This window comes from Pipistrellus kuhlii, unplaced genomic scaffold (assembly GCF_014108245.1).
Source record: "Pipistrellus kuhlii isolate mPipKuh1 unplaced genomic scaffold, mPipKuh1.p scaffold_m20_p_5, whole genome shotgun sequence".
Classification (NCBI taxonomy): domain Eukaryota; kingdom Metazoa; phylum Chordata; class Mammalia; order Chiroptera; family Vespertilionidae; genus Pipistrellus; species Pipistrellus kuhlii.
In genome coordinates, this window is record NW_023425551.1 from 30,411,062 (window position 1) to 30,435,661 (window position 24,600).

The window sequence follows — 24,600 nt, forward strand, 5'->3', positions numbered from 1 at the left end:
AACTGGGAGAATGAGAATTCAGCTCCTGAAGGTAGGAGGCACGGAGGGATATGCTTCACCTTAAGACTCTTAAAAAAGGGGCTTCAAAAGCTGGGCCCCTAAAGGAGGATGCACAGACGTTACCCTAGAATGCATACTAGAATCTTTATTGATTAGAGATAACATCTTGCCTAGGGCTCAGAAGCAAAACCCAGTACTATAAAGTTAAAAGGTTATAAACAAATTGCTTAAACTGCATAAAAACTAAATTAAATATTTTGTTTTTTAATATTCAACTTGTTGTGATAAATTGCTTAAATTAACAAGAGGCCACATTGATACTCCCCAAAGGATTTCATAGAATACAGTTGCCAGATCACTTTATAATAAATTAGTGGCCCAGAAACTGGTATGGCTCAGCGGACTGAAAGGTCCCAGGTTCGATTCCAGTCAAGGATATGTACCTTGGTTGCGGGCATATCCCCAGTAGGGGGTGTGCAAGAGGCAGCTGATCGATGTTTCTCTCCATCGATGTTTCTAGCTTTCTATCCCTATCTCTTCCTCTCTGTAAAAATATTTAAATAAAATGTATTAATAAACTAGTGGCCTGGTGCACAAAATTCATGTATGGGGTGAAAAGGGGGGGGAGGTGTCCCTCAGCCTGGCCTGCACCCTCTCCAATCTAGGACACCTTGAAGGATGTCCTACTGCCAGTTTACTGGGATCAGGCCTAAACCAGCAGTCAAACATCCCTCTCACAATCTGGACTGCTGGCTCCTAACCACTCACCTGCCTGCCTGTCTGATTGCCCCTAACCATTCTCCCTGCCAGCCTGCTCACCCCCAACTGCCCCCACCGCTGGCCTGCTCGCCCCCAAATGCTGCCCCCACCCCCCCGCCAGCCTGATCAACCCCAACTGCCCTCCATACCAGAGTGCTCACCCCCAACTGCCCCTTCTGCTTGCCTCCACCTGCTCTCCCTACTGGCCTGCTTGCCCCTAACTGATCCCTGCTGACCTGCTCACTCCAAACTGCACCCTCCTGCGTCTGGATCACCCTCAACTGACCCCCACTGATGGCCTGCTCACCCAACTGGCCCCCGTTGTTAGTCTGCTCACTTCCAACTGCCTCCCCAAGCATGATCATCCCTAATGACCCCCCTCCCCACAAGCCTGATCAACCACAACCACACTCCCCTCTTGACCTCTAACCGCCTTAACCTTGGCCCTGCCACCATGGCTTTGTCCAAAAGAATGTCCAGAAGGTTCCTGGAAGGTCTCCCAGTCTAATTAGCATATTACCCTTTTATTAGAATAGATAGAGGTCTGGTGCACTGGTGGGGGCTGGCCGGTTTGCCCTGAAGGGTATCCTGGATTAGGGTGGGAGTTCCCTTGGGGCATGGGGCAGCCTGGGTGAGAGGCCTGTGGTGGTTTGCAGGTTGGCCACGCCCCCAAGCAGGGGCTTTTACTCCATGGGGGCATGACCAGCCTGGATAAGGGGCTGAGGGCTGTTTACAGGCTGGCCACATCCCCTGGTGACCCAGGCTCCCAGCCCCTCCTTGAGCAGAGGCCAAGGTGGGCTGGAAGCTTGGCTTCCTCAGTCACCGGGGACAACACAAGCTTCCTGCTCACTCCAACTCCATGGCCGCTGCCATCTTTGTTGGGTTAATTTGCATACTCACTCCTGATTGGCTGGTGGGCATAGTGGAGGGACAGTCAATTTGCATGTTTCTCTTTTATTAGTGAAGATAATGGTTTACCAGATCTTTCCAATTAAGAGTATTCTAAACTTTAATTATTTGAATAGAGTACCATGAGACACCTAGCTTTAAATTCAAAGTACAACTTAAAAAGAATTACTATTTATTTTATTTTATTTTAATATACTTTATTGATTTTTTACAGAAATGAAAGGAGAGATATAGAGAATTAGAAACATCAATGAGAGAGAGTTATCGATCAGCTGCCTCTTGCACAGCCCCCACTAGGGATGTGTCCGCAACCAAGGTACATGCCCTTGACTGGAATCGAACCTGGGACCTTTGAGTCTGCAGGCTGATGCTCTATCCCAGTGTTTTTCAACCTTTTTTGGGCAAAGGCACACTTGTTTCATGAAAAAAATCACGAGGCACACCACCATTAGAAAATGTTAAAAAATTTAACTCTGTGCCTATATTGACTATATATAAAGTAATTCTCTTGAATAGGAATCAAATAAACACAAAGAAAGTATTTTATAATTACTTTATTATGAAATATTAAGTAAACAAAATAGTGAAAAATTATAAAATTCTTGTCTTGTCTGCACCTACGGCACACCAGGCAATGCCACGGAACAGCGGTTGAAAAACGCTGCTCTATCCACTAAGCCAAACCGGTTTTGGCAAGAATTACTCTTTACATATGCAACAGTGGCAACTAATACAAAATATAAATAGGTCCCAGTCTCTGGGTCCTCAAATCACAGAACAAACTAAAAAGGCCTCTAGAAAATAAAGTTATTAATTTTGAATTAATTAGAAAAACTTGGACAGTACCACAACTTTGCTTTAAAACCCATGAAGAGTTCAATAACAATTAGGCATGCAATTGAAATTACCACAGAATTACAAAGGATTTCTATTCAGTTTAATTATCCATATAAATTAAAGTGCAGTAAATGAGGGGAAGGGAAGATCCTGTGGGTCAAATAAGTTTTGAAAGTTTATCTTCATTGATTTCAAAGAAATTTGAGAACAAAACTACATATTTATTTTCCAGTCTTTTTCACATTTCTTACTGTTGTACAAATAAGAAAACAGATATGAAAGCACTTTATAGACTATAAAGCAGAACATAAATACATATTATTATAAAACATTTATTAATTTATGGTATAGTTTTGTCTCGTGCCACTCCCCCCTGCCAAAAGTGGAAATGAATAAACTTCCTAAAATGGGGATGTAGGTGGATGAGATAAAAGAACCAAAATTCATATGAAGATATTTTTTGAGTTTGGCTCTTAACAAATGCAAGGGGACAGGGCGATCATTTGAAGCTCACAAATAAGAGAAAAATCACCCACAAAGAAGAAATTTTAAAATATGCTCAAAATTGGAGACACAATTTTCATTTTACTCAAGTAGACTATGCTAAAGCAAGGGATACATCGGTGAAAAGTAACAGTTATTAACTGAAATGAAAGAATGCCAGGTTTGCTTCAGTTTTTTAACTTTAAAGTCAATTAATAAGCAACTGTTACCATCCAATAGGGCTCATTACATGATGTCCAAGTGTAAATAGGGCTCATTACATGATGTCCAAGTGACGATGTTGCATTAAAATAAAATAAAAAATATTTTTATTAATTTCAGAAAGGAAGGGAGAGAAAGAGATAGAAACATCAATGATGAGAGAGAATCACTGATTGGCTGCCTCTTGCACGCCCCACACTGGGGATCGAGCCCACAATCCAAGCATGTGCCCTGACCGGGAATCAAATCGCGACATTCCTGAGCCATAGGTTGACACTCAATCACTGAGGAATGCTGACGGCCAAGCTTAAAATAAAATTTTAACCTAAAATAGCCAGTTGTCATACATTGGAAAACACAAATATGTTAAACTTGAATTCTAGAATAAGAGAAGAGAGATAGGGCTAAAATAATATTTGAAAAGATAAGCACTGAGTACTTCTCAAAAATGTTTAAAGATGTATCCTCCAAAACAACTAATTCACAATTAAAGAAACCTAACAAATTCTTAGCAGGACAAACAAAAAGAAACCCACAATTGTGTATGAATGTAAGTAATGAAACCATACCCCAAATAAAAGGGGTTTAGAGTAAGTGTCTTAGAAGCAGTCAAAAGAAAAAAAACAAAAAACAATAGAATATTTTAAATATGCTGAGAAAATAACTGTCAGCTAAGCAAACTAAACTCAGTGAAAATATCCTTCAAGAAAGAGGGTAACATTAAAACATTTTAAAGACAAACTAAAACAGAGCAGCTGCCACCAGTTAACCCTCCCTTAAAGACATTCTTAAGTATGCACTACAGACAGAAACAGATCTTTTGCATAATGAGATGCCAAGAATCAGACTCATTTGCTGTTATATTTTGAGTTTTAAATGAATGACAACAATAGCTAAGTGAGGTGTTCTTGCACTGTTCACTAAGAGGCAAAGGTATCAATTCAGACATGTTTTAATTTTTAGGACTGACCACTTACCAGAAATTGAGGGCATAAGTTAGAAATGAGTACAGGAAAAGAATGGAATGATTTTAAAAAAGTAATCCTAAAGAGCCTAGCATACTAACTTTATGACTTTCTTCTTTTCTATTACATGTATTTAAGACTATACTTAAATATTGCCATGGCTGTACCTCATGAGTTCTGAAAAATGCTATTTCTCTGATTGTTCAGCTCAAAGTATTCAAAGTATTCTCTATTACTTTTTTTTTTTTGGCTCATGGGTTACTAACAAGTACAATTTCATATTTCAAAGATGGGAATTTTATAGTTATCCTTTGTGGCTGACTCAGCTTAGATGCATTGTGGTCACAAAACATGATAGCATGATTTAAAATTTATTGAGACTTATTTTATGGCCTAGCGTAGGGCCTGGCAGAAATGTTAGAATAAGCCGAATGACTAGCTTCGAGGGCTGAGGAAGAAGAAGGGAAAAGGAAGACTCCTCTGATCTTGGCTTGGACTAATGGGTTGGATTCATTATTCAAAAATGGGACTGGGGATACCTGAGAGCCATCCTGAGAAAGAGGTTTAATAGCTCTGGAGCTAGCAAGGAGTTTACAATTGGACAGAATAAGGACAGTGTGCCTGGCAGAGAGCTTTAAGGTATCTTACAACTCCAAGGGTTATCCCAAGAAGCTACAACCAGGCTGCTTTGGGTTGAGTAGAAAATGCAATGAAGACGTAGGGGAGAACCAAGATCCTGAGCTGTGAAGGAAATGAGGACCCAGGAGTTGATGTATAAGTTTGGGGAATTTGGAAATGACCCTGGGAACATCCTAAACACAAAGGAATTTTTGCACAGGGCCTCCCCTTACCTGACCCTGAGCTTCTGATCACCCCCGTTAGGCTCTTTGGGGCCTATGCTACCAATAGGGCTGCGGACACACTGACTTCCCCTCGGCTATCCCAACACATTAAACTCTGTGCCACCTCAAGGCTTGCTGTCTCCTTTGCCTGGACGAGCGTGGCTGGCTTCAGAGAGGACTTCCCTGGCCAATCTATTGAAGTCCCACTCCAGCATTATTCTCTATCATAATACTCTATTTCCCCCTTCACAGTATGCAGTCCAATCTACCACTTTATTTGCTCACATTTTTTTATTTATTTTTATTTTTGGGGCTGCCTCTTCCGTTAGAATGTGTGACCCACGATGGCAAAGATGCCTGGTTTGTTGGCCTCTGTGTCATCAGCCCTTAGAACAGTTCCTGATACATAACATGTGTTCAGTATTTGTTAAATCAACTATAATATATACGGTAACCCGATTTCTCCCTCTATCACCTCTCTCAATTGGGATCATGCATTCCTTCCTAAATCCAGGTCCTTTTCTCACTGTATGCACCTAAAGAATCAAAAGAGCTAATAACATTTATTGCACTATATTAGATACCAGGCTACATGCTCCATTTACGCCATTTCACTTAACCTACACAATATAGATCGTCTTTTAAGATGACCACTATTGCACAGGTAGGAAACTTGGCCAACGTCGGACAAGTGGTGGAGCTGGGAATCTATTATAGCTCAAACTTCAAAAACAAAACAAAGCCAGGCCACTGCTCACTTCCAGAGAGGGCATAGGCTCTAGTTTGAGTCGTCCTGAGTTGGCCTTTCTCATCTTTTGAGATGACACCTGCTCCAGCCAGGCCATATCCTAATCCCATACGGTCAAATTTCATCCCCTCATCCTAATCCCATACAAATCTCACTCCCTCTTCCCACTTGCAGTCCGAGGCGGGAGGCGGGGAGCAGTGGGACGCTGTCCTGAACTCCCACTTCCTGGCTTCTCCCGAGGAGGATGCATGTGGGAAGGAGAAGAACTCAAAGCGTTAGCAACTCCTCTCTCGGCACGGAGCAGGTCTGTAACGGGGTCTAACCAGCGACTGCCAGATTTTGGAGGAGAAGCCAATTCCCCGCACCGCATCCGAAGCAAGAGCGCTTACCTTAACCGCCACCTCCGGAGCCGCGTCCACCGCCACTGCCAGGGAGGGCTTGGCGGAAGGCGACTTGGTCAGGTGCATGAGGGAGTCAGCGGCTGGCAGCGGACACCGTCCGCCCTCGCTGTCCGAGTCCGATTCGGACCCTGAACCCGAACCATAGGAAGCAGCCAGAGCTGCAATTGCAGCCGACATGTCGGCGATGGAACTGCGGAGACCAGGCCCAGGCGGAAGAAGCGGCGGCTCCCAGGTCCTGAAAGAGTGCCAATGCGCAGCATTATTTACTTCCTTTGCTGAGAAATAACTTATGACACTTTAAAATAAATTAATTCGTATTAGAATAAGGTCAACAGAACTGATAACTTGGAACATGTATCTAGGGAAACAGAATTATATTAGCTTCTACCGTTCAGGACCTTGTGGGCTCAAGACTACGAATTCCGATATACTTTGTCCTGCACTCCCGGCGTGCAGCGCGACAGGAAACCAGAGGCGCCATGGGAAATGTAGTTTAGATCGAGGGGGCGGGGCTGGCGGGCATCTCTTGGACCCCGCCCCCCGAATGGATGGTTCATTCCATTGGCTATCCTCTTCCCTCATTCCCTGGACTGGCACTGTGCTCTGTGTCCCCTCCCCCAAATTGAGGATTGGGCAATACCATGAACCCTCAGGAATGGGGGGGGGAGATCGCCATACATCCCCCGCTTAGAGGGTGACGGGGCGGAGGCTGAGTTTCCCTCCGCGGCCGCACCGAGGTCCTGGGGGCCGGAGAGGAATGCGAGAACCTGAAGTTGGAGGACTCTGGCCGGCGGGGAATAGCTCCCGGTGGGAAGTGTGGGAGGTTCGGGGGCGAGAGTCCCGCGGTCCCCCCCTGCTTCGGGCGCTGGTCCCCGCGCCCGGTTGTGGAGCGGGGCGCGCGGGGAGGGGGCGGGTGGGGGGCGGCGGCGGCGCTCGGTGTTGTTCGCTCGCGCGTCGTGCACACGGCGGATCCGACGACCGGTGGGCGCCGCTGGCGGCGTTCCCCGCGGCCCGGTGCGTCGGCCGCTGCCCGGAGCGGGTTACTCCGGGGAGCCTGCCTCTCCCGGAGGCTCTAGGGGGAGACCCGGGAGCAGAGGAGGACCGGCGGCCGCCGCCGGAGCATGCAGGAGGGCTGAGGCAGGAGCCCCCCAGATCTCTCGGTGAGCGCGCGTCTCCCCGGAATCGTTGTTTGCGGGGGAGGGACTCTCCCCCGCCGGCCGGCGCGGGGAGCGCGGCGTGGAGCTCCAGCCCCGCAGAGGTGACGGGGGTGATGGGCGCGCCTCCCCCGCAGCGTCCCCCACCCCCATCGCAGCCCCCGATCTCCCGACGCCCACCGGCCCGCCCGCCCCGCGGGGCTGGGTGCCCAGGGAGACGGCGGCCGGCCGGCCCGAGGCGGGGAGACTGCGGGTCTCACCTGCGGGGCCACCGTCCGAGCGCCCCTGCCCTGCACCCCCGGGAGCCGGCCGGCCTCCTGGCTGTGGGGGTGGCCGGGGAGCCCCGCTCGCGCCGGGAGGGAGCCGGGGGGCTCTGCAAAGGGAGCTCGGCGTTTGCGTGCCTGCGCCGCGGGGTCTGGGTCTGAGGACCTAACGGGGGAGCGAGTGCGGGGATGGATGGATCCCTTTCTTCGCTGGGGAGCTGGCGAAGCGGGGGCTGCCTGTGAATGGGGGGTGGGGGAGGAGGGTGCCTCGTGGAGAGTTAGGGAGCCGCTCGCTCGGCCCCGATGCTGCCGGCAGTGCTCGCCCATTGTGCCACCCAGATAATTATTCAGCGATGCAGCATCCATTGCACCTTTCCCATTTTTCTTCTCCCCTTGCTACAGCGTGCCCCCTAGCTTCGGTCCTCAGACGCCTTCTCCTCCTGCACTTGCTCATGATGAGCTGCAATCATGATGAGCAGAAAAGCACATCTGACCCGAACCTGCACACAGCCTGTCCTATAGCCGGTTCATTGTCTAATGCCCAGCCAGACTGGGGACTGGAATGCCACTCGGTCTAAATCTTATCCTTGGATTATGTTTTAATTTTTTCCCCCCCCTTTGGTGTTAGACTCACGGATTTAGCCAAGTCTTATGTCTGTCCAGTAACTGATGTAATTGATTTATTGGCTATTCAGCCCCGTCTAATGCTCTTAAATTTAATCTGTATGCTAGATAGCTTTTCACTTTTCTGATTGTGGATGGCACCTAGGTCTCATCATTACATGGGCAGTTTCAATCTTTGAACTCTCAGGAACAGTTTTTCTCGTGCTCTTAAGTTTCTAAGTTAGGAAAAGTCTTTATGTTGAATACTCGAATAAAGTTCACGGTATGAAAATGTCTCAGGCATTCAGTAAGAAAAGTCTTGGCATTCTTCATTTCCTAATAACAGAATAGATGATGCTTACCATAGTCTTCAGCTGGACGAAAGGAAGCGTTTAATATTTAAGATGGAGTTTTAGTTATGGTAACAAGCATTTCCTAAATTTATCTAAATTTTATTTTTTGTTCAGTTCTCTCCTTTTTTTGCATTCCCATGTATTGAATTAATTTGCTACAGGATCTTTTACCCCCTCGTTTTGCTAACTTCTGTCTGCAAGGATGCGTAGGCTCTAATTTTGCACGATCTAACTGAAAGGTGAATTTTTTTTGGAAATGGAAGGAACAACTTAGTTGTTTGGTACTATGTTAAAAACTGTTTATATCTTAAAATAAATGATTCCCTACCAAAAATAAGTGTTTTCTTTTTGTTTTTGTAATCCTCCCTTTCCAGCTTTTCTTGTTTGAGCTTGTTGCCATAGCCCTCTAGATAAAATGGAATGCACATAGGCATTGCAGAGGGAGCTGCTTTAAGGTACAGTAATTGTTTTGTGGCACTTGAAAGTGGCGCACATATAATTTGATGCTTGGTTAGGAAATGACCTTGCAATTTACAAAATGGACACCTTTGTGCCTTGATTTCCTTAAATGTTAAATGGTGGTAAAATACCCATTTGTTCCGCTAAGTAGAATGCATAAATTCAGTAAAGATGTTTTCATAATGCTTTTGAAGATTTAAAAAAAATATTTTAACTGATGAATGGTGAAAAATATTTCAGTGTAAAATTTCATGAGAAAATGTCAAGATTTTTCTTGACATTTTAGAATGGTTGATTTATATTGCATTTTGCTTTGGAAGGGTATGACTCTAAATTGATGTTTCTCATACAGCAAGAGTTTTTAATAATTTAATAGGTATTATAGTTAATATCTGTATGTAATACCTAAATATAGGTATGGTTAGTGTTGATAAAAAAAAGCTGGTAATTAGCAAGCAGAATATTGGTTTAAGTTTGTGAAAAATAAAATCTCCAGAAAACATTAAGGCTTTTTTCATTAAAAACTTGAAGCTGACAAAATCCAAAATACATATAGTTGCTATGATCATTTGTAAGATATGCTATGGAGCTATATGAAATTATCAGGTTTGTAAATAACTACATATTTAGGACTTAGCATTAAGTTCCTAACTAAAATAGTCCCTCCTGACAATGTATGGCTATTGCATAATACTATAGTTACTCATTTTGCTTTATTTTCACAATAGTCGAAGGTACCATTTCTATGTGCTTCATTTTCATTATCATAGTATAGTAGCTTTTAATTTCCTTATTGGAGGAGTAACTCAATTCATTTTCATAGCAAAAACCACTATTAAAATATATTAGAACAAAACAGTGCTTTCAGTTCCTTTGTGAGGCTACTTTATATCGATGAGACTATTAAATGTCTTCAAAATTACTATTGTATTGGGTTATTGTTTTTGAAAATTAATTTGATTATATTTTTAATTTCTTTTTTAAATGACCAATTGAAATTCAGCTGTCATTATCACTTGAGTACATACAGTTATCTCAAGGTTTTTTTAAGTTTCTTGAGGACAGGAACTGATGTTTATTATCATAAGTCTAAAGTTGTTACTACAGTGTGTAGCAAGTAGTAGAGGCTCTGTTTTTTGTGGTTGACCAGATTAAATGAATGAATGAAGAATATCCATTGATTTAATGTACTGAGTAGAAATTTTAAAAATAGATTTATCAAACAAATTTTAACTCATGAAACATAAACTATCCCAAGAGAAAAGAAAAATGTATTTGGATATTTTTTGAATTTCCACTTATCTGGAATTCCTTTACCCACACATATTTGGAACTAGCACTAGATACTGTATAATGTATATATTGTCAACTCTTTATATATGAAATGATAATAATTTTTTTCTTACCTCTTATAGCTCACTTCATGAAAATAAACATGAAAAGTTTTGCTTTTCTTAAGTAAGATGAGTATAGAAATGTGTTGGATTTTTTTTTAAGTTTCGGTTTTTCAGTGAAATATTAATAAAAAGGTGTATGTAGATTATATCCTGTGCTAAATGTTCAAAATACTGAACCTAACTTTAAAAATAAATGGTCCCTGAGGTAGAGCTTTGTATAAAATGACGCTTTTTCTGAAATGTGTTTTTAGCTTATCACATTCAGTTTATAATTTTGAGTCATTGTGTATTGATACTTCCTAACTTTAAATGGGATTGATTATACCTTAAAATTTATAAAATGGCTTATAACTTGGAACTTACTTTCTCATAACTCAATAGTTACATGAATAAACAGCCAACCAAGTTTAATCCATAATATACCTTAATTAAAGAATTAGGCTAACTAATAATACTAGAGAAGTAAAAAACTATTATAATTTATATAAAAATAATATTGAATATATTGTGTACAACAATACTTTTGTAGAAAAATCAATTCAGAATCTGCCTCAAAATGCTAGGAATCCATGTGTCTTGTGTTAGACATGACAGTGTTAGGAACTGGATCTCTGAGACCCACTGGTCATGGAGAAGAGGGTCTTCAGAAAGTGGTACAGCGTCACACCTGCAGCAATGATTAGAGAATGGGGGGAATTGGAAGAAGCTAGGAACTTCTCTGTAATGTTGGACGAGTCATTTTATTTATTTATTTATTTTTAATATATTTTATTGATTTTTTACAGAGAGGTAGGTAGAGGGATAGAGAATTAGAAAACTTCAATGAGAGAGACATCGATCAGCTGCCTCCTGCACATCCCCCACTGGGGATGTGCCTGCAACCAAGGTACATGCCCTTTGGGACCTTTCATTCCGCAGGCCTATGCTCTGTCCACTGAGCCAAACCGGTTTCGGCTGGACATGTCATTTTAGCTCTCAAGAAAGGTCTCTGGTTTTTCTCAATTGTAAAATGAGGACTTATGGGGGCCCTTTCAGTAACAAATAAAATTCAAAGGCACCTAGAAGCTCATTATAATCCCCCCCCCCCCAAGTGCTCATTTTTTTCCTTTCTAGTATTATTGCTTATATGCTTCCCGTTAGGGAATTTTTTTTCTTTCTGGATCTGCCTCTGAAAGGATTGTAGTTTTAATCTTTTTCTTTTTTTCTTTTTTTTCCAATGCCTTTGCTTGAAAACTAGACTTTTTAGGTTTTTAACGGAAGGTTTTTGTTATGGTGGTCATAACTGATTTGTTGCTATTACTAGGAATAGGGAAGTCCAAAGAATGGGTAAATTTTGTTTTTGTGGAGAATGCAGAGTCTTGGATGATGAGTTTGATTTTGGATATAATGAGTTTGGGTTAATGAAGCATTCTTGTATTGCTCTCTGGCAGACTCATCTAGCATAGGACTAAATATTTGCAGGGATGTTAGGTTGTATAAGTAATTTAGAGGTGACAGTTCAAGATTCTGGAAAGAGGTGGGATTATGCATAGAATGGAGTGTAGAAAAGAACTGAGATATAGCAAAACTATTGACTCTGACTTAATAGTTAGAGTGTGAATTAAGGAGAGCCAGAAGAGAATGTGGAATGTGTGATCAGATAGGATATTTGTGTTGCATTCTGATTGGACTGTTCTGTTGGGACTAGGGTTTAAGGTCTGGGGCAGTTCTCCTTTGAAGAGGAATGTGAAATGCTGATGAGGTAGGAAGAGAGGCAAAAGTAAAAGTATATTGATGGTTTTGAAAATAGAGGAGAATGAAAGGATTACAGGAACTTAATAAGGACAAATAAATTTTATAATGAGAAATTGGATTGGTAGGATAGAATATTATATGCGAAGGGGACATTTTAGAGGTGGAGTAATTGGAGGAAGGACTTTTAAAGAGTGCCCAGATACTTGATGTGCTTAATAGAAGGGAAGGTGTTACTCCCCAGTCAACAGGACTGGAAGTACTGACAGTGGGAGTCCTCAAGAGAGATCGATTTGATTCTGAATTGATTTTTCTACAGAATTACTGTTGTATACAATGTGTTCAATATTATTTTTATATAAATTATTATCATTTATTAATTTTATAACCAACAAATCAGTTATGACCACTTTAGAAAGCCTTGTTCTACTCTACATGCTTCTAATTCTAACCCTCGGGTTGGCAGGCAGCATAGGCCACATCATTTGGGGTAGGAATATTGGAGGGAGAAAAGGGTCATGCATTACTAGTGAGTGCTTAACTATAAATGTATTCTCCTTCTTATTTGCAGAAATAATTCTTTTATTGTGATAGAGGCAGCCAACAGCAGTGTACCCCGTCAGGGTTAATATCATAAAAATCATTTTCATTCAGTCTAGTCATGAAATTAAATGAAATACAGCATGTCTCATGTGTTTATAAAGGACTTAGTTTCATTCATTAGCATTAAAAAGAAAATGTAAATTTCTTTTTTGTAATGTTACATTAAGTATAAAATAATGACATTAATGACCTGTCATCAGTTGAACATAAATTTTAAAATATAGTAGGGATGGATTTAGGAGTTCTCAACTAATTGTAACTCATTATATTTGCTTAGTAAGAGCCTGTTATGTGAGAGGTCATGAAACTGCTGGTTAAAATAGTATTTTCTGTAATATCCTTATGGAGGTTTTTTTTTTTTTAGGGTAAGGTGAGATAATTGCTATAAAAAGGCTTTTGAATTAAATCTGCATTAATATACGATATTACTGTTATAGTCTCATGGGACCAGAACCATAGTAAAGGCCCTGATTTACATTTTAATGAAATTATTTTAGTATTTTAATATTTCTAATGTAATAAATTAGAATAAAAAGTATTTGTTTTGGTATTTATCAATTTAAATCTATTATTTTTAATTTTTAAGTTATCAGGAATATTGAACTTAAAGAAAGATGGTGATAATCTATTGAAATCTATTTTTCACTTATTTTTTTTTTTAATCTGCAGCTGCATCCCCAAATATTAGCAGAGTTATAATTGGCTTTATTTGAGGATGACAGTGAACTATGAAGTTCTTTAAGTTAGATTTAGATGTACAATTTCACTTTAAGAACATTTAATATGAAATCACTGATGAAGTGAATATGAATAAAAAAGGTTCAAGCACTAAGTCTTAGAAATACTCTCAGGTTTACAGGTTCAGAAGATAAGGAGGGGGTAGAAAAAAAGCCATGAGTTTGAGGTCTTCTGAATGCCAAATTAAGGAAGTGATTTTAAGGAGTGAACAACTAACTGTGTCAGATGCTGTTTAGAGATTGCAAGAAGAGGCCTGACAATGAACTACTGGATATAGCAGATAACTGACCTTGGTAAGATGGTTTGGTCTAGTGCTGAGAATGAAAGCCTGAACGGAACAGATTTAAGTGAGAATCCTATGAGAGAAATCAGAGAACTCATTCAAGGACTTCTGCCATAAACAAGAGCAGAGAAGTCAGGGTGTGTGTTGGGGGTTTGGAGTAGATAGAGAGGGATGAAGAGAGGTTTGTTTTTGTTGTTCATGTTGTTTTGTGTTTTTAAGATGGATGAAATTATAGCATAAGTCTGTGCTGATGTTAGTGATCTGATTGGGGGATGGTGTGGACAGTGATGCAGAAGAAAGGATAGTAATTAATCCCTTCTGCTTAAAGAGCTTTTGGGAACTGGTTTGGAACTCTGGAGAAATTTTTGACTTTGGCATAGGCAGTTTACAAATGCCTAGTAACCCAATTCATCTACTATTTTATAGTTGTAGATTATTTTTAGTGATAGGGATGGGAATTGATAAAGCCACATACAGCTTTCCATTGTGATAATTACTTTTGTTTTCAAGTCAATATATTGACAAAAAAGTAGATCTCACTGACATACGCATTACTCCAAACTTTCACTGTTTTAATTTATTGGTCTTCAAGATTTTTTGCATACATATTTCTCGAAACATTTTTGAAAAATCAAACCATACTGTCTTGCATATTGAAGTTGATGTTTAATATTATTATCATAAATTTAAATAATGTATTTTTGGTAATAGCTGGTAGAAAATAAGCATTTTTAGCATGATAAGAGCAATGGAATAAAAAGTTAATGCTATTTGATTAGATGGATTTTTGAGAACTTTATTGAAATATAATTGCCAAACAATAAGTTATTGGGTAAGTTTTTACTTATGGGCTCATTCTGAAACCATCATGACAATCAAGATAATGAGCAACCCTTCTTCTCCCCCCCCAATTTCATAGTCTTCCTTTGTATTCCCTGATCTTACCTCTTTCCACTTTCACCAATCCCAACCTCCATTGTATGCAACCACTAATCTCCTTTCTGTCACTATAAGTTAGTTTGCATTTTCTAGAACTTTATAAATGGAATCATATAGTATGTACTCTTATTTGTTTGGCTTCTTTCACTCAGCATGGTGATTTTAATTTACCCATGTTGGTCCATGTATCATTAGTTAATTTTATTGGTGAGTACTATCCCAATGTATGAATACTGTTCCAGTGGATAACAATTTGTTATTCATTCATCTGTTGATGAACGTTTGGGTGGTTTTTAGGCTTTGGCTACTACTTCAAATACAGCTGCTGTGAGTATTCATGTACAAGTCAATGTTTGGACATATGCTTTCACTTTTCCTGAGTAAATACCTACATGTGGAATAGCTGGGTCATACTGTAGGCATATGTGTAACTTTGTAAGAAAGTACTGAAGTGTTTTTCATAGTGCTCATGTCATTTTATATTTCTACAAGCAAGATGTGAGTTCCATTGTTCTACCTCCTTGTTATTCTAATTTTAGCTATTATAGGTTTATAGTGGTATCTCATTGTGGCTTTAATTTGCATTTTCCTAAAGACTAATAATGTTGATCAAGTTTTCTTTTGCCATTTGTATATATTTTTGTGAACTATCATTCAAATCTTTAGCCATTATATATTGGGTTATTTATTTTCTAATTGAATTTTAAGGGTTCTTTATTATAGATATATGTGCTGTGTTATATGTGTGATTTGCAAATATTTTCTCTCAACCTGTGGTTTGTCATTTTATCCCCTTAACAATCTTCCAAAAAATAGTAGTTCTTAATTTTGTTGAATTCCAATTTAACAATTTTTTTTCTTTTATGGATTGTGCTTTTGGTGTTATCGAAGAAATTTTTGCCTAACCCAAGGTCACAAAGATTTTCTGGTTTTCTTTTTGTAGAAGTTTTATCGTTTTACATTCTACATTTCGATCTGTGACCCATTTGTATATGGTGTGAGGTAAGGATCAAAGTTTTTTTTAATATAGATATTCAATTATTATAGCAATATAAAAATTATTTCTATATTGAATTGCCTTACACTTATGTCAACTTCTGGACACTTCCTTCTCTTCCATTGACTATTTGTCTTTACATCAATACTACACTATCTTGAGTTATATAGCTTTATAATAAGTACTGAAGTCAGGTAGCATAAATTCTCCAATATTGTTTTGTTTTTTTTTTCCAAAAGGCTATGTATTTCTTCTTGAGTAAGTTTTAATAGCTGTGTCTTTAATGGAATTTACCTATTTCATTCATGTTTAATTTATTGGCATAAGTTGTTTATAATATTCTCTAATTATTCTTTTAATATCTCTAGAATCTATAGCGACATGACTACTGTCATTCCAGATATTGCCAATTTGTATCCCTCCCTTCTCCCTCCCCTCTCCATTAGCCAGGCTAGTGATTTAGCCGTTTCATTGATGTTCTCAAAGAACCAGCTTTTGGTTTCATTGATTTTTTTTTCCCTCTTACATTATTTTTCTGTTCTCGATTCTATTGATTTCTGCTTTCATCTCTACTATTTCCTTTCTTGCTTATTTTGAGTTAATTTTTTTCTTTTTTTTCTATTGAAGTGAAAGTAGTTGAGGCCATTTGAGATCATTCTTTTTTTCTAATATAGACATTTTAGTGTTACATATTTCCTTCTATGCGCTGCTTTAGCTGCTTTCCTCAAATTTTGATCCCCCCCCTCCCCCCCCCCCGCCACTTTACTCAGTTCAAAATAACTTCTAATTTTTAAAAATGTGTTCCTTGATTTGGGGCTATTTGCAAAATATGTTTTCTAGTTTTTAGGTATATAAGAATTGTCCATTTATCTTTCTGATATTTCTAATTGTGGTTAGAAACATACTTTGCAGGACTTGAATCCTTTTAAATTTATTCTGACTTGCTTTATGGCACAGAATAAGGACTTTCTTGGTAAACTTGAAAACATGTGTATGCTGATGTTTGGGGATTGGATGTTCTATAAAATTCAGTTAAGTCAAGTTGGTTGATAGTGTTCTTCAAGACCTCTATGTGCTTATTGATTTTCTGCCTACTCGATTCTATCAATTATTGAAGTAGAGATGGTGAAATTTCTTCCTATACCTGTGGGCTTTTCTGTGTGTTTTTTTCCCTTGCAGTTTTATTTTTACTTTATTTTGAAGCTCTTTATAAAGTGCATAAACATTTTAGATTATTATATCTTTTTGATCAATTGACTCCTTTATTATTACGAATGATCCTATTTATCTCTGCTTATATTCTTTCTCTAAAATTTACTTTGTCTGATTAGTTAATATAGTCATTCAATCTTTTTCCCTTGGCGTGATATATCTTTTTCTATCCTTTTACTTTAACCAATTTATGTCTAAAGCAGATTTCTTATAGGCAACATGTGGATAAGTCTCACTATTTTTTCCCATTCTCACAGTCTCTTCCTTTAAATTGACATTCAGCCGAAACTGGTTTAGCTCAGTGTAGAGCGTCGGTCTGCGAACTGAAAGGTTCCAGGTTCGATTCCAGTCAAGGGCATGTACCTTGGTTGCGGGCACATCCCTGGTAGGGGATGTTCAGGAGGCAGCTGGTCGATGTTTCTCTCTCATTGATGTTTCTTGCTTTCTATCTCTCTCCCTTTCTCTCTGTAAAAAAAAATCAATAAAATATATTTTTTTAAAAATAAATAAATTGGCATTCAGATATTTATGATTAATGAGATTATTGAATGATAGAATTTAAACCTATCATTTTCCTACTTGTTTTCTTTTTTACCTTAATGCTCATCAGTTCCTTTTATTTCCTTTTTTGTCTTTTAGATTTAGTAGGGGTTTATTTTTTTGGGGGGGGGTGTCTTTTTAAAATTCTTTATTGTTTAAAGTATTACATATGAATCCTTTTTCCCCCATTGACCACTCCTGCTGATCCGGTTCCCCCCTTACTCCCCCTCTCCCCCCCACTGACTGTGTCCATGGGCTATGCTTATATGCATGCATACAAGTCCTTTGGTTGATCTCTTCCCGCCTTCCCCCACTTACCCCTGAGGTTGGATGGTCTGTTCGATGCTTCTCTGTCTCTGGATCTATTTTAGTTCATCAGTTTATGTTGTCCATTATATTCCACAAATGAGTGAGATCATGTGATATTTATCTTTCTCCAGCTGGCTTATTCCATTTAGCATAATGCTCTTAGTCCCGTCCATGCTGTTGCAAATGGTAAGTGTTCCTTTTTTACAGCAGCATAGTATTCCATTGTGTAGATGTACCACAGTTTTTTAATCCACTCATCTGCTGATGGGCACTTAAATGACCTAAATAGACCCCTTACAAAAGAGGACATATAGAAGGTCAAGAGACATATGAAAACATGCTCAAAGTCACTAATCATCTGAGAGATGCAAATCAAAATGACAATGAGGTACCATCTCACCCCTGTCAGAATGGCTATCATCAGCAAATGACAAGTGCTGGTGAGGATGCAGAGAAAAAGGAACCCTTGTGCACTGCTGGTAGGAATGCAGACTGGTGCAGCCACTGTGAAAAACAGTATGGCGTTGCCTCAAAAAATTAAAAATGGAACTCCCATTTGACCCAGTAATCACACTTTTAGGAATATATCCCAAGAAACCAGAAACATCAGTCAGAAAGGATATATGCAGCACAATTTGAAACAGCCTAGTAAGTTTATTTTATTTTTTATTTTTTAACAATGTCATTTTGTCTCCTTTGTTGGCTTAATGGCTGTAACTAGTGATATTTTAGTGTTTGCTTTAGAGTATATAGTTATTAGTATTTATTCTAACATTAATTGACAAATTAATTTGTCCAGCTTTCAGATTAAGGATTTAACATTTGCCACTTTGGGCTCATACTCATTTGGGTTTTGGGTTCCAGTCCTCGCCATGCTGTTTGTGTAGTGTAGGATTGCTTACACTTCCTGTCTTATTCTGGTTTATAAAATGGAGTTAAACTCTTCATAGATTATTTGTGAGATAGAAAGCATTTAGAATGAAAGCTAGCAACACAGTAAGCACTATAAGTGGTGCCCATTTGAAAAAATTATTTTATGAAATCTCTTACGGATTCTATTTTACATCATTCTACTTCTAGCCAACCTCGCTAAAACACCTAATACTTTTTTTAAGTTAGTTGATGGTCTACTACTCTTCTGCTCTTCCCAATTTGAATGAATCCTCCTGTCAAGTTAATCTTTTTTCCAGTTATCAGTCATATCACATCATTTTTCTATTTAAAACTATTTTCACCTGATGCTCACTTTCAAGATTAAGGACAAGTTCTTCATCCTGACAAGCAATGTAACCTATTGTATCTGTCTTCAACTTGTTTATCCATTCTTTATTTTCACTACTTTTCCACTTTTACTCTATATAGTTCAGTCAAACTGCATTTCTCTTTGAAGACTCTAATCAAATATTATCTATTTCATGAAGTGTTGCCTGGCATTTAGCTGGTTGAGGTCTTTCCATTCATAATATTTCTACAATGATCCAAGCTGCAGTTTGCTGACCACGGATTTAGGTATCGATAGATACATATACAGATTAAGGTCTTCTACAAAGAATAGATGGTTACATCTGCCTAGGAGATTCAGTAATGCTTTAGAAAAGAGGTAATATTTGAGTCTAGTCTTGAACAATTAAGTACTCTTTGTGAGGATAAGAAAGGGAAAAGTATTCTAGACAGAACACCATGAGAAAAGGCATGATCGTAAAACACCAAGGTGTGTGCAGAGTGATTGGAGTAAGGCAGAAGAGTGTAGTGAGAAATGCGGCCAAGAGATACAGGGAGGGGCTCAATTCTGAAGAACTTGGTAAAGCCTCAGAGCAAGGAGTCATTGAAGGTTTTTTTTGTTGAGTGAAGTTGACTATCAATAAGCATTTATATCAATAAAGTTATAAAGAGAGCAGCATATTAAACCCACCGAAAGCAGAAGGAAAGAAATAATAAACCATCAGTAATGGAAGTAGCAAGCCACGTACAGTAATGAAATGCAGTAAAGCCAAAAATTGGTTCTCTAACAAGACTAATAAAATTGATAAGCCCTTTGTGATAGAGGATGCACAATTAATCAATGTAATAAATGAAAAAGAATATTTTGTAATTTTATAATCATAGAAAAATAATAAGAATAATTTGATGTCAATAAATCTAAAACTTCAGAGGAAGTAGGTAAATTCCTAGAAAATTCAGCATAGCAAAAATTGATTGAAAAATAGAGAATCTCAAAAGTCTATGACAAACTTTCCACAAAGAAAACTTATGGCTGAATTATTTCATAAGTGAACTATACCATACATTTAAGAAAAAAATAATGCATTTCTTATACAAATTATTCCAAAGAATAGTGAAGGAAAGAACATATTCCAACTTGTTTTATTAGGCCAGTATAACCTTAATATAAAGCAAACTAAAAAATCTCAAGGACATTACACAAAAGGAAAATAATGGACCAGTTTCTCTCAGGAATATAAATGCAAAATTTACAACGTACTAACAAACCCAAACCAAACCCAGCTGAATATAAAAAAGATATAATCTCCCCATTTTGAGGTCAGCTCATTAAACTTAATTATTTATATCTGCTACCTTAATTTCCCTTTGCCCTGTAATATATTCACAGATTCTGGGGACTAGAAAGTAGATATCTTTGGAGGGCTATTATTCTGCCTATCACATATATCTTAACCAAGCTGAGTTTATTCCAAGGATGCAAAGTTGTTTTAACAAAAAAAAAACCAAACCAATGTAGTTTATTACATTAATAATAAAAGAAAGTTAAATGATCCTCATAATAGATATAGGAAAATATTTGATAAAATAATCATCATTCATGATAAAACAAAGTCTGAGCAAACTAGAAATATATAGGAGCATCCTTAATCTGTTAAAAGATGTGTACACAACAAAGCAACACAAAACCCTATAGCAGACATCTTGTCGATGTGGAATGGCAGCAGCCTCTTACTCAGCTGGAAGGCGTATATGTGGATGCAGCCACTTTTGGAACAATGGCCTAGTGGGCTCTTTAGAAGGAGTAAATGTGGTGTCATCATATCATGGACTATTACATAACAATAAAAGTGAACATCCTGGATCTGTACAAAGCAAGATAAATGGTACAAATACAATGTTGAATGAAAAGGGCAAGACATAAAATAATACCATTTGATTCCACTTATTAATACATAAGCTCCAAAAAGCAATCAAAACAAAATGATCTTTCATAACAATAAACATGTAAATTGACCATACCTCTGCTATGCCTACAGCCTAGAGAGTGAGTATGCAAATTAACTCAATAAAGATGACGGTCAATTTGCATACATACCTGGCTCCCAGGAGGTTCTGGGCCAGGGGCTTTAGGCGTGGGAAGGGGCCGAGCCTGGGATTGGAGGGAAGGGGGAAAAATCAGTGGAAACATATCCTCAGGTGAGGATGAGAAGAAAAATAAAGAAATGTCGTGCCTTATGAAAGGCACATCTTGAAAATGCCTAAAGAAAGTTGTCATTTTTTCATGGTGAAGGGACTGGAGTCCTTGTTGATGAAAATATCATGGCAGCTGCAGTGACTGGCAGTGGCTGCAGTAGCAGGTGATGGGGCCTTCCCCTGATCAGCCCGATCGCCTCCTGCAAAGGAAGGACAGACTGCTCCAACAGGGAGCGGGCCTCAGCCATCAGTAGGACATTCCCTGATGGCTCCCAGTATGTGAGAAAGGGCAGCAAGGCTGAGGGACCCCTCCCCAGTGCACGAATTTTGTGTGCTGGGCCCCTAGTAACATTTAGAGTTACCTGCTTAAGTATAAAGAAGAACAAGGAAATGCTTATAAAAGTCAAAATAATGGTCATTTGGAGAAGAAGGAAGCAAGGGTGATTGGGAAGGGACCAGAGTGGGAGGGTTCTGGGGTCCAGGGTATGTCTTATTTCTTCTGTGGGGTTGCATGAGTATTTGCTGAAATCATTGAACTGTACAATTTTGTATACTGTTTTGTGTTTCATATTGTAGAATTTTTTAACATTTTTAAATGTAGAGAGAATAATGAACAAACAGGTCAAAGGAGACAAATTTCATACAAAAGTTTTTTTTTTTTTAAAGAATGTTGATAAGTAACACTTCAGTACAATTAGATTTCTCTAAAACTTTTCATTTGGTAGCCATTAAAGCCCAGTAAATAATAAATTACTTCCTCCAGCAACCATTATTTACCAGAAATAAATATAGGCAGTCCTTTCTTTGCATGACAGAGTGGGACAAAAATAAATAAATAAATAAATAAATAAATAAATAAATAAATAAATATGACCATATGAACATACAAGCTAAAACCATGCAAAAATTAGATTAGTAATCAATGGGGAAAATTACTGTTGTTCCATGGTCTTTAAAAAAAGTTGTCAAAACATTAAAAACTCTCCTATGTTGGTAATAAATGTATAGAGAAATAAAAAAATAATAAAACTTTAGTATAATGTAATATGAAACATTAGAAACAATTAAAGTGCTTAATTTTGTAGAAACACACAAAATACAAAAAACAAAAAACTTATCAAGAGTACTTTGAACAGTGCTTTCTTTGCCTTTTATAACAGAACAGCTAACAGAGTGAGCATCTTTTCTGTGCCTTGGCAAATTGTCTCACTCCTTTCTACTAAATTTAGACCAGCTTTCAACATTTTGTTCCTTACACTTTCAATGTGGTGAAATACCTGTGAGTTCCTTTTAGTGTGAAGTTGTTTTCTGGCGTCACTTCCTCTGGGACGTCTTTTGTCACAACTACTTTCCCTGATTATGTCAATAAGTTTGACTTCACCAGTTTCTTTGACTGCATATCTAGGGTCTCCAACGGAGGCAGGGACAACATTCTTATCAGTTATTTCTTCTATTCTACTGACATTCGATTTTAATTTCGTTATTTTTAACATTAACATTTTTTGTCTCTTTGCTGCACTTTTATCTTTGTTGGCCATTCTCTTTCATTTACCCATTTTGTAAAATTTCACATGAGTTTATCCCACTATATGTTTTGCTGTCTGTCCATAGGCTGGTTGAAAAGCAGATGAAGAATAACCAATCACCAACCTACTTTGAAAAAAAGTGGCTTGATTTGTGGAGGTGTTTCTCTCTTTTCCGCTTCCAGCATGGAAGAGGAAGGAGTCTGGTTGCTGAGTGGAGGAGCTGGGGATTAAGAAATAAAAGAAAGAAAGAGAGCAGGACGCAGAAATAGAACCAAGCTAGGAGCTAGGTGGGACGCCATTCTCTCTGATAGAGAGGCAGCTGGTGACTCAGCACATTTATTTTATACCCCCAAATACCAGGAAGTAACACCAAAACTTAGGATCAAAGAAGCTTATGTGCATTCTTAAGTAGGCCAGAGCATTCCTGGAGGTTGACTGGATTTACATATCTAGACCCACCCCTGCAGACACCTGGGCTGATGATATGAAGGCCAAGCTGATTACATGTCTCCCCCTTCTTGGGGAAATATAATATGTATCCCAGATGCAGCTCTGCCAGTGCCTCAGACTCAGCTGACAACAATTTAAAGAAAAGCCCGTGTTCCTTCCCAGTCGGCCCTCAACATTGATTGGCCACTGATGATGATGTGCATCTCTTATTAGCATAGCAATGTGTGGACTGAAGTCCTGAAAAATAGTTGTATTTATGCAGTTACAGTTAATGTACTGTGGTGAGTGAAATTGGATGGGGGACTTGTATAACCATTGAAATGTGTGCATAGGGGAAGCCTGGGAAGTTAGGACTGACTGAAATTCAAAGAGGTTGAACTCTTTTAATTAATTTGAGGATGTATGGCTACTTGGAATATTTCTCCTCAGCTATTGAACCTGAAAAATTTATGTGTCTATATAAGTGGCATCCAAACCTGTAGAGAATTTTTATAAGTTTATTTGAGCCAAACTGATGATAATTGCCAGGAAGAAAAATCTCAATGGATTGAGAAAACGCTCTAGAGTAGGGGTGTCGAACTCAATCAGAGAAGGGGCCAAAATCTAAAATCCAGCCTAAATCTCGGGCCGAATGGTTTACTGAACAGTCATAAACTGTCATTGTGATGGAAACGCAGCGGAGTGCAGTGATGACAGCGCGGGGCGGGCCACATTGCAAGGCCTGGCGGGACGGATTTGGCCCGAGGGCCTTGTGTTTGACACATGTGCTCTAGAGAATGGCAGTTTTGCCGCTTATTTTATACATTACAGTCTAAGGAGGGACTCAAGGCGAGGGTTTACATGAAATCCATTGGTGGTGGATTAATTAAGGAAGCAGGAAGAAGCAAAGTGGGGGGACTCTCTGAGATTGGATAGAGTAAAAGGGAGAAACACATATTTCTTATACGTTGATGAGTATAGGATAGTTAACAACATTTATAGCACGTAGAGATGGTATTCGGGCAGTGAGGAGTTGTGTGGTCTCTGCTGTGGAGTTTGCCCAGAGGAGTGGAAAAAAAGGGGAGTACTCTGACATTCCAAATGTGTTATCTATCGTGAACCCAAAAAGACAATAGAAAGGCTCAGTTGAGGTAAAGATTGACTTTTGTCAAGGCAGAATCAGGCCTAGGACATGACAACCCACCATGACTCACTTTTAGAAAGTTTTCATTTCAGGTCATGCTATAGTTACTTTAGATCTCTGTGGTTTGTAGGGCCTGCCATGCAGGCCTCCCTGAGCCTTTTAGGTTTAGTATGTGGGCCTTTTCTTCCACATATGGAAATGTAAATTTGACACTAAGTTTCCAGCTTCTTGAATCCTTTTAGGCACTTATTAAGGAGAAGCTTTCATACCAATTCTGTAGAACTAAATCCCCAGTTGTAATAAGTCAACAGTTTTTGGAGTGTAGTCATGATGGTGA

The 24,600-nt window shown here is 38.9% G+C and overlaps 2 protein-coding genes across 8 annotated transcripts in view; one reads left to right on the forward strand and one right to left on the reverse strand.

Moving 5' to 3' along the window:
* The window catches only part of CDC40 (cell division cycle 40), a 40,444-nt gene extending 33,936 nt beyond the window's left edge, over window positions 1-6,508 (reverse strand). Inside the window, exon 1 of the mRNA XM_036414570.2 lies at window positions 6,155-6,508. Within this exon, the coding sequence (XP_036270463.1) occupies window positions 6,155-6,343 (189 nt within the window). The 5' untranslated portion in view covers window positions 6,344-6,508. The remainder of the gene's footprint in view (window positions 1-6,154) is intronic.
* Window positions 6,509-6,671: 163 nt separating this feature from the next.
* WASF1 (WASP family member 1) overlaps window positions 6,672-24,600 on the forward strand; it is a 29,988-nt gene continuing 12,059 nt past the window's right edge. For 2 of the 7 annotated variants that reach the window (XM_036414571.2, XM_036414574.2), the window contains exon 1: window positions 6,997-7,326. The gene's annotated coding sequence lies outside the window, so the exon portion shown is untranslated. Of the gene's footprint in view, window positions 6,974-6,996; window positions 7,327-8,971; window positions 8,995-15,632; window positions 15,692-24,600 lie in introns of those variants that run through there. The other 5 variants (XM_045573389.1, XM_045573390.1, XM_036414576.2 and 2 more) reach the window with 5 other exon arrangements.